Below are 9,413 nucleotides of genomic sequence, written 5' to 3'. Positions count from 1 at the left end.
CAGGGCCGGGCAGGGCCCGCGGGCCGCTCCGTGGGACCCGCGCGGGTCCGGGCGCCTGCCCGGGCTGTGGGGCGCGTTCCCGTTCTCCCCCGGGTTCCCCCCGAGCCGTTCGGGTCCCTCCTTTTCCCGGCGGTGCTGAGCAGGGGCCGGTCCCAGCGCGGGTCTCGATGCGGGGCCATTGTTCCGCAGCCCCTCCTGCCTCCCACGCGGGGCAGGAAGGAAGGGACGGGAAGGGATGTGGAGAATTTTCGGTCGTGTCAAAGGGGGTAATTAAAGGTCTCCTGGGTGTTTATAGCAGAGGCCTCACAGCTCCTCACTGAGCAGTTACAGGACTGGCGTTGGCTCCTGCCTGTGCTGGCTGGGCAGGGGGTTCTGCTCGTGTTTAGCTTCGTCCTTGGGTCAGAGCAGTGAGAAACTGCCCGAAAGGACGGAACTGACCCAGAACTCTTCTGAGGAGTTCGGTCGGACAGGCTGGATTCCTGTCTCCTCACAGGTTCGGTCTGGCTGCTGTTACAAGCATGCTCCTCTTCTGAAAAGGGGATTTGAGGGCTTAAAACAAGGCAGGACATCAGGGACAAAGTGGTGTACGTGGTGGGGAGTGTTTTTTCAAATTAAAACTATGTTCCCTGGTCAGGGCTCCAGAATGGACAAAGGAGAGTTTTGAATGAGAGGAGTTACCAGAAAATAGAACCTTATGATCCAGCTTTTCAATGCTGAGGCATTTGAAGAGACATTTGTGTCTCCAGTTAAAAGTCAAACCAGCGCCAACAAACCCTGCTCAGGGGTATGCACACCCCAGCTGAAGGAGGGGCAGGAAGCTCTTCCCGGGTGTTTCAGTTGCGCTCAGAGTTGGGTTCTGTTGGGAAGCCGAGGGGGAGCTGAATTGCAGCCGCGTTGGAGCCTGGCCCTCAGTGCTGTGTGGTGTTTGCAGTGTTGGCTGGAGATACAATAACAGGAAGTCGGGAGAGATTCATGTGCCTCAGAAATGTGACGCAGAGATAACTTGGCTGCATGAATTGTCTGAAAAATGGCTAAATTGTGTTTTGCCAGGATGTGTGTAGCTGTGTCCTTAGGAAGTGCCTCTTCCGCAGGGTGACGTCCACGTCTGTGTGTGGAGTGGCTGTGGGATGCCGTGCTGACCCCGGGCTGTGCTGACCCCGAGGTGATGCCGGCCCCTGCCCCACCGTTCTGGCCCGCTGAGGCGTGACCGCGGCACCACGGCGGGGCCGGCCCGGCCCACGCGCTGCAGGGTGGTCATCTACCTCCAGAAGGACATGTCGGGGGACACGTGCCTGGGCAGCGCCCTGTGTCCGGCCGCGGGGCACAAGCCCAAGGCCGGCGGGCTCAAGGGCAGCAGCCTGGGGAACAAGTACGTGCGCCTCAACGTCGGGGGCTCCCTGTACTACACCACGGTGCAGGTGCTCACCAGGCACGACACCATGCTCAAGGCCATGTTCAGCGGTAGGATGGAGGTGCTCACCGACAAGGAAGGTAAGGGAACAGCTTTTAGTGCTGACAGTTTTGTAAAACAGCTGGGCTTTGGTGGTAGTTTTACTCCATTAAGGATGTAGGGAGCAATATATGCCAAAAATAACTTGGAACATTAAGCAGCCAAGTCCCGTTGGTGCTAGCAGTCCTTTGGCTTTATAGAAATACGGTTTTATGTTACCCAGATGAACGGGGGAAGGACTGGTCCTCTTCGCTGCCCTCACAGCTGGTGAGCAGGTTGGTGGTGTTGTGACCAGACAGTCTGTGAGCTGTCATTTCTATCACATCGAGGAGTGGCATTATTCGAACTGCGCACGTGGGGAGGGACGTGCAACTTTCAGCTTTAAGGCTCGGAATAGACTGCCTTGCTTTGTTGAAAAATTTTTTTTTTTTTCTTCTCCTGAGCAGCATATTGCAGTCGTGGCTCATGGTGCCCTGACAGTGTTTAGGGATCAGTCAGGCAGTGTGTCACCTCCAGCTGGACACAGGGTATTTTAAATCCCTGATACATTATAAAGGGCAGAACAGGCAGTTTTGTGTAAGAGCCTCAGCCTGAATGCAAAACAAGGGTCATGTTCTGATAGCTCTAGCTGGAGGGTCCAGCAGGGGTTTAGCTTACTTTCCTAGGTTATTTTCTGTACCTAGATTCCAAAATAACACCTTTTTTCTTGCCTTCCACATTATGGGAAAGGGTTTGGCACTGTACTAAGCCTTGTGCCTGTGTGCATCCTACACTGCTATTGTTTGGCAGCAATCAGACATCCTGTTTCCGTAGGGAGTGTGACTTCAGGGATTTTGTAAAATTGCAAGAATTTGTCTGGTTGCTAATGTTTCCTCTGCTTCATCCCCTCTGTGCTTCCTCCTGATCTGTCTGTCCTGTTTTTTGCCCCTGTTTGGGGACTAGAACGGCTTTTTCCCCCACACTGGGGCTGGTCTGCCATTTGGCATCTTCAGAACACTCCTCTCTCTTTAACTCCAAACAGCAGCAGAAGATGTGTTTGAAGAACTGCCAAATCCTCCTTGTTAGGCCACAGAACTTACCCAAATCTACTTGTTGCAAACATTGGTGAATTCTCTGTTCCAGTCCTTCACTGGCTCTCAGAAGTTTCTGACTGCCCAGCATCACAGTGTAGCACTGCAGCTGGGTTCCTGCAGCAATCTCAGTGTGTTGTGCTAGAAGCTGAGTGTTTTTAGCTTAGGGCTTTGCTTTTGGGGTGCTGGAAAGCAGTGGGAACATCTGGGCAGTACCAAAGGGACTCCACTGTCAGGTTCTGTTCTGGAACCAGCTTCAGTTTGCTCTAAGTCAGTAGAGACTTCCACTGGGTGAAATGGGAGAAGTGTCCTGAGCAGCTTCAGGAAACCTCAGCGTTGTTTAATCTCTCCAGGGAGCTTTCTCTGGCCTCTGGTGTTGAGGTGACTGAAATGTGTTGGTTATTTTTCAGGCTGGATCCTTATAGACCGTTGTGGGAAGCACTTTGGAACAATTTTAAACTATCTCAGAGATGACACCATCGCACTTCCAAAACACAGGCAGGAGATCAAAGAGTTGATGGCAGAAGCCAAGTACTATCTCATCCAGGGCTTAGTGGACATGTGCCAAGCAGCCCTGCAGGTAAGAACAGAAGTAGCCTGTGAAGTGTTTCATGGATGTTTTGCTTATAAAATTTACATAAGACGACTTGAGAGATTATTTCGTGGCCTTAGAGATGGCACCAAGTCTGAGGTGTACAAGGTATTTTAAAATATTATTTAGTAAATAGTGAGGGATCTGGGGACACAGCCTGTGCTGCCTGAGGGATCTGGGGGCATGGCCTGTCCTGCCCACACCTGGTTGTTGCTCTGTGTCCTGAGGGCTGACAACCTGAGGGATGTTGGTGACATCCTGTTCTGCTAAGTGTTCGGTTCACTGTGGTTGATGCTCTTCTATGCAGTGATTTGAGTTGATTAAAACTGCTGCAAACTCCTTCTATCCTTTTCTTTGAGAAAAGATGGAATAATAAACCCACTTAAACCAAATATGACTAGACCTTGTCCTTGCTATAGCTGAGGACATCCACCTGCATCCCAATATTTCAATTACTGCTGCCTTCCGGGGATAAGAAATCTCTGCTGTGATTCTGGGTTGCAGATCAAGGTAAGCTGTGTGGTTACTGTAGCAACCCAGAGCTTTTCCTGTGCATCACAGCATTTGGGAACATGGCTGGAGGGGCTGAAGGAGGCAGCAGCAGCAGTGTCAGCTTTAGCATTTCTCTCTCTTATTTCCTCTCTTTCTTCCTCCTTTAAAACAGGACAAGAAAGACTTGTATGAACCTGTCTGCAGCATCCCTATTATCACCTCTCCGAAGGAAGAGGAGAGACTGATAGAGTCATCAATGAAAGTAACTGCTCTTACCAATTGTGGATTTATGCTAAATGTATTCAAACACAGAACTTACCTTTTCTGCTTTTCTCTCACTCCCAACAGCCTGTTGTTAAACTGCTTTATAACAGAAGCAACAATAAATACTCCTACACCAGGTATGTCCCTCTTTTTTCCCCCACTTTAGTGGGAAAGTTTAACTATGGGAGTGGAAGATGGTTATGGATGACCTAACTTGGCTTCTTTTGGTCTGCTTTGGGTTTTGACAACTGTATCTTGCTTTGAATAGTAATTAAGGCCCTAGATTGCATGTCTGTCAGTAAAACTTAGTTTCCTAAATAATGTATTCACCCTGGCAATGTGTCTGTGGTGTGCAGGGTGCAGAGCACGTGGCCCTTCCAGCACACACCGACTCTGGACTTTTGCTGTCATCAAGCCAGAGAACTGCAGTGAGATGGGGTTTGGTAGTCTTGAGTGTGGATAGTTGATTTAATGGTTTGGGACATTGTGCTGTCCTTATTAATTGTATAAGTTGACCTCTAAAGGCTGGTGTGTTTGCTCATGGGTCAGAGCAGTGTATTTGTATCCAGAATGGGCTATTACCCCTCTTTTCTTGGCAGCATGCGGCAATGAGTCACTACTTATTTGTATTCTGCAGTTGGATCAGTGCTGAAAGCTGGTGGAACAGGCAGAGATGGCCGCTTGAAAAACCCTGTTCCTGCTTTTGTTGCTGTGTTTCAGTAACTCGGATGACAACTTGCTGAAGAACATCGAGCTGTTTGACAAGCTGTCGCTGCGGTTCAACGGCAGAGTGCTGTTCATCAAGGATGTGATCGGGGACGAGATCTGCTGCTGGTCCTTCTACGGGCAGGGCCGCAAGCTGGCCGAGGTCTGCTGCACCTCCATCGTGTACGCCACGGAGAAGAAGCAAACCAAGGTAATGGAGCTTCACCTGCCCATGTTACGGGTTAGAAATGGTCACAATTAGCATGGTGAGTCTGCAGAGTTTCTCTAACTTCAGGAGTTAACTTTGAATTTGCAGCGGTGCAGGTGAGGTTAGCAGGGCCCAATGTTAAGAATCAGAGATAGTGTATTGCGATCTAAAAGAACAGGCGAGGGAGGTGACCTGGTGGTGCGAGTAACCCTCTACCAGGAATTTGTCTATTTTGCTCATTGACAATTGTTTTACTCTCTTTATAATGTGTTGGTTTATGGCTCAGTACCTTTTCACGTGTGGGTGTGTGTTCCAGTCGTTATCCTGGGTGGATCAGGAACAGGACATGTGCTGTCTCTTGTAGGTGGAATTCCCTGAAGCTCGAATTTATGAGGAAACACTAAATGTCCTACTGTACGAGACCCCCCGTGTCCCGGATAACTCCCTGCTGGAGGCCACAAGCCGCAGCCGGAGCCAGGCCTCGCACAGCGAGGATGATGAGGGCTTCGAGCTGCGCGACCGCGTGCGCCGCATCCACGTCAAGAGATACAGCACCTACGACGACCGCCAGCTCGGCCACTAGTGTGTCCCCCTGCAGCAGGGGCTGCTCCAGCCTGTGTCCTTGTCCTTGGACAGGAGGGAGGGATCCCTTGGACTCTGGCCATTGATTTTCATTGGGTGTCTCGGCTCCCGAGAGAAGCAAACGGGGATCTGTGTGCACAAAGCAGCACTAAATGCCAAGGGCTTGGAGAACTGAGGTGTGAGTTGTGCACCTTGTGTTTTACCTGCAGGCTGGCCCCTCTTCCTGCTGGGGAGGGGGGATTTGGAACACTGGTTCTCAGTTTGTGGTTCCTCTTTCCTATCTAATGACTTACCAGTTTCCCCCCTTGACGTGAGCAGCACTGCTCTTCTGAGTGAGGTGGCGCGGTTTGAAAAGCTCTTTCCAGACACCTCCCCTTTCAGGGCTTGGTATAGTGGAACTTACAGTTATTAAATCGAGATACTGAAGAGAGAACTTGAATGTGGCTGCTCTTGGCAGACGCTACATGGGATAAGCCCCAGGAGAAACATTTGGCTGGCCAGTCAGCTGCACCTGTGCTCTCCCACCCCTGTCCCCAGAACACCTGCAGAGGTTTGTGTTCCAGGATAGTGTCTGTAAAACTCATTGATTCCAAGGCAAGCTCTTCCAAAGTGGTAAGAATCAAGTCATCAAACAACCTCCCCATGTAAAAAATGGAAATCTCTGAAAATGTAAATGTGTAGGTAATGACTTGTCCTGGGAGAGAGAGAAATGAGTATGGTGAGGGAAGAAACTTGAAGTAAGCAAACTTGAGCAGATTGTGGCAGCGTTGCCACGGTTGAAGCTTGTCACAGTGAAATCCTGTTTATATAAACAAGGGTAATCTGGGGGATTGGTTTTACATTAGTTTCCTCCTGTGGCCCAAAATTGCTATTTAATGTTAAATTTCTCAAGCGATGGGGGAGAAATTGCTGTGACTGGGGATGTACAGGCTAAACAATGTTTTCTAAGGCTAGAACATGTGAATTCCAGTTCTGTGTCCTAAATGCCTTCTAGAGTGTAGAAGTTGAAGAAGAAAAACAGCTGTGAAAGTCTTGTTCTAACATGGAACTGTGGGAGGCTTTGGGCACAGGAGAGAGGTGGCTTATATTGGATTTTAGACTGAAATAATCACTTTTATTCCGAGTGCTTGGCTAGGTGCTAATTGTACAGGGCACTTACGGAGCTGGGAGTCAAGTCTGCTCTGCAAATTTGGAAATTTCTGAAAACAGTTTCAAATTTAGTATGAAAAGTCATTATTGTATTTTTAAATGTGTGCTTGTATGTTTGAGCTGTAGGTAGCAGATTCTGGTTTTGCCGCTGTCATTCATGGTTATTTCTGCTGGCTGCCCACTGGGAGCCGTGGATATGTCAGCTTTGTTCCACAGCTGCCTTTGTGTTCCCATATCATACTTGGTCATGAAGCTCCAGATTCCACAGTGGTCAGTCCTGAACTGCTTTGACCCATGCCAAATCTGCCTGTAAGATTTAAAGAAAATTATTGCAAAAGCCTGACAAAAAAAAAATCCCAAATTAATGCAGGGAGGTCATAAGGGGAATTGAGATGTAGATGGTTTGGGAGTAACAGGAGCAGGGGAGGGAACAAAAAATTATTTGCACTCATTTAGGTTTTTGAAAATTAAATTGTTGTCCGTTAGTAAGAAAACACTAGCAGACCTTTAGGATTTTCTTGCCTCTACACGTGGCAGGATTCACTTCATTCTCCTCACATTCAGGAAGCAGCATTGCACAGGGGTGCACCTGCCTTGTTGTGAAAGGCCTCTTGAAACCTCAATATTTCTAACAACTTCTTTTATATTGCTTTCTCTAAGGTTTTGTTTTTCCAGGTGGTTATTCTGTTGTGCCAGGAAAAATACAGCTGTTGAGATTAGATTCAACAAAGATTTTGGTGGTATTTCTCACTAGTTCTGCTAGAGTGTGATGTGGATTTTAAATTTTTTTTTTCCCTCCACTGATGCTATTGAATTTGAAGGCACCAGCAGAGGCTGCAGTGGTGGGGTCTTTGTGCTGCATTTAATAGCTTCAAGTTATTATCTTGTGCTTTTTCTGTCTTGTAACAAAGGCTGATGCCATTTAAAATCCACATGTGGCACTTCTGTTTCTTGGCAAATGATTTATATTATTTTTTTCTTGTTACTATCGTAGTGAATGTTAACAGAATAAGTAAGTGATGTTGATAGCCTTGCAAAACTGCATTTAAGTTATAAGCAGAAAAATGTCATATTTGCATTTATTTTTTCTGGGGAGGACAGGTATGGGAAGGAGTGTGTGAAAGAGAATGTGGGATCTGTGTGCTACTCCAGAGGCTTTCTGTGCTCACAGGATTCATTAATGAAATGGATCCAACTTGTGAATTATTACACTGTAAGAAGCAGAGAAAAGCTTGTGTTTTGGTTTAGTTGGTTTTCCTTTCCCTATTTCCCATAGCCAACAAGTAGTATTAATTTCTGATTTGAATTTAGATTAATTAACCTGGGAAACAAACAGTTTTGAGAACCATCTGGGTTGTGAGAATCTTTTATCGAGTGCAGAGGATCCTCTTGGTATTTGTGGAATGTGGAGTATCAATAAGAACAGTCAGCAGTTATGAGCGTGTTTAAAATACGTGCAGAGATCCTTTTCATTTCTCCTGAGTTCTGTTTGTCTGGGACTGAATGTCCCTTGCCCCAAAATCATGTCCTGGGCATGTCCAGTCTCTGTCCCACCCAGTTCTGATCATTTTGAGTACTGGAGTTGTAACACATGCTTTGTATTCTCACCTTAATCAGTCTTTAGGTAACTGAAGGCTATTAATTATTTTGACAGGAATGTTCTAGACATTCTAGAGCACGAGTTTACAGCCTGGTGTAGTGCAGGAGCAGCAGCACTGAGCAGGATGATGCAGTTTAAAGGCAACAAGTTGTCACTTGTACTGGCTTCCACACAGACCATCACCAGTGGGTGCATTAATGATGTGCCCAGGAATTTGGAGTAGCCTTTGGGAGAAAAAAGAGCCTTTTTGCCCCACTTATAGGGTGTGAATTGTAACTACATTAGCTGACATTCTTACAAGGCTCTGTCCTCTTCACTCCTAAATTTAGGCAAACCTTTGTGCGTTCAGGCACTGCCTTGGCAGACTGAGGGAATGAATGGGAACCTTTCCCTGCCATCCGTGCCCAGCCTTGTCCTTACTGTGGGCTTGGTTTGATTTTGTTCTTCTCGAGGTTTTTCATTTTCAGACAGAATTCTCTCCAGGCAGCAGTGGTGAATGTACCTGAACTGGATGGGTCTGCCTAGCAGCCCCTGCCTTACACAGTTAGGTTGTGTCCTGTGACAATCCTTGGCATTCAGTCTTCACAGCCGCCTTCCCCGCTGTGCTGTTGGAGAGCTCAGGTGTGCCTGGGAGGCGAATCCTGTTCCAGCTCTGTCCCTCCCTCGGGGACAGACAGCAGGCTGTTTTCTGTACCTGTGTCACTTCTCATCTAATGGAATGGTAGTTAAGACCCTCCCCTACCTCACAGGGTGGTTGACACTTAAATTGTTCATTAAGAGTAAAGGATTTTTATGATATTTTATATCCAGAGGATAGCAAATATCATTGCTGATCTTGTTTAAACTGACATTCTGTGATCAAGTTATTTTCTTAGAGATTCAATCTTTGTTTTATTTTTATGTCTAACTTTTAAGGGTCAGTTTTACCGATAAAGTACCTAGTTAATGCAGTAATTAATCAATTATCTGTTGGTTAAAGTGTTTTGCCAGTGCATTAAACGGAAATAGAACACTAATTTTTAATAAAGTGTTATATTTTGTCTTCTGTGATTTTTCTCTAGCACCATAACTTTCTATTGGCAGTGTTGGTCTCTACACTTTGGTTCCGTGTTGCCGTTGTGATCCCCGCCGAGGATTTGGGATCCGTGAGGTGCAGCGGTGCCGTGTGAGCGCATGGATTTGGGATCACAGGCACGGTTCGTCCCCGTGCTGCGCGGTGCCCGGGGCGGTGCCCGGGGCTGGGGCTCCCGGACCGGGACCGGCAGCGCAGCGGGGGCTCCGTGTCCCTCTGTCAACCCGCA

The 9,413-nt window shown here is 47.6% G+C and overlaps 2 protein-coding genes across 3 annotated transcripts in view; one reads left to right on the top strand and one right to left on the bottom strand.

The window, feature by feature from the left end:
* Positions 1–179, bottom strand: part of IFT20 (intraflagellar transport 20) — a 2,566-nt gene extending 2,387 nt beyond the window's left edge. The window contains exon 1 of the mRNA XM_008631142.2: positions 107–179. Within this exon, the coding sequence (XP_008629364.1) occupies positions 107–179 (73 nt within the window). The remainder of the gene's footprint in view (positions 1–106) is intronic.
* An 897-nt stretch (positions 180–1,076) lies between these two features.
* Positions 1,077–9,162, top strand: TNFAIP1 (TNF alpha induced protein 1). 2 transcript variants are annotated; one of them, XM_008631068.2, is made up of 6 exons: positions 1,079–1,491; positions 2,931–3,100; positions 3,777–3,866; positions 3,953–4,005; positions 4,589–4,784; positions 5,146–9,162. In XM_008631068.2, the coding sequence occupies exons 1-6, from the start codon at positions 1,275–1,277 to the stop codon at positions 5,362–5,364; spliced, it is 945 nt and encodes a 314-aa protein (XP_008629290.1). In that variant the 5' UTR covers positions 1,079–1,274; the 3' UTR covers positions 5,365–9,162. The 2 variants fall into 2 exon arrangements, with proteins under 2 accessions (XP_017586400.1, XP_008629290.1); XM_017730911.1 differs by lacking the exon at positions 3,777–3,866 and having other exon boundaries at positions 1,077–1,491.
* The last annotated feature ends 251 nt before the right edge of the window (positions 9,163–9,413 follow it).

Source organism: Corvus brachyrhynchos, unplaced genomic scaffold (assembly GCF_000691975.1).
Source record: "Corvus brachyrhynchos isolate BGI_N302 unplaced genomic scaffold, ASM69197v1 scaffold283, whole genome shotgun sequence".
Classification (NCBI taxonomy): Eukaryota; Metazoa; Chordata; class Aves; order Passeriformes; family Corvidae; genus Corvus; species Corvus brachyrhynchos.
This window is presented reverse-complemented; position numbering and strand designations above follow the sequence as displayed.

Excerpts from the sequence above, each read along its gene's own strand:
- TNFAIP1 (XM_008631068.2), top strand. The coding sequence starts at position 1,275 with ATGTCGGGGGACACGTGCCTGGGCAGCGCCCTGTGTCCGGCCGCGGGG. Across the intron at positions 3,101-3,776 it reads TGTGCCAAGCAGCCCTGCAG|GACAAGAAAGACTTGTATGA; the intron begins GTAAGAACAGAA and ends CCTTTAAAACAG. Across the intron at positions 4,006-4,588 it reads AATAAATACTCCTACACCAG|TAACTCGGATGACAACTTGC; the intron begins GTATGTCCCTCT and ends GCTGTGTTTCAG.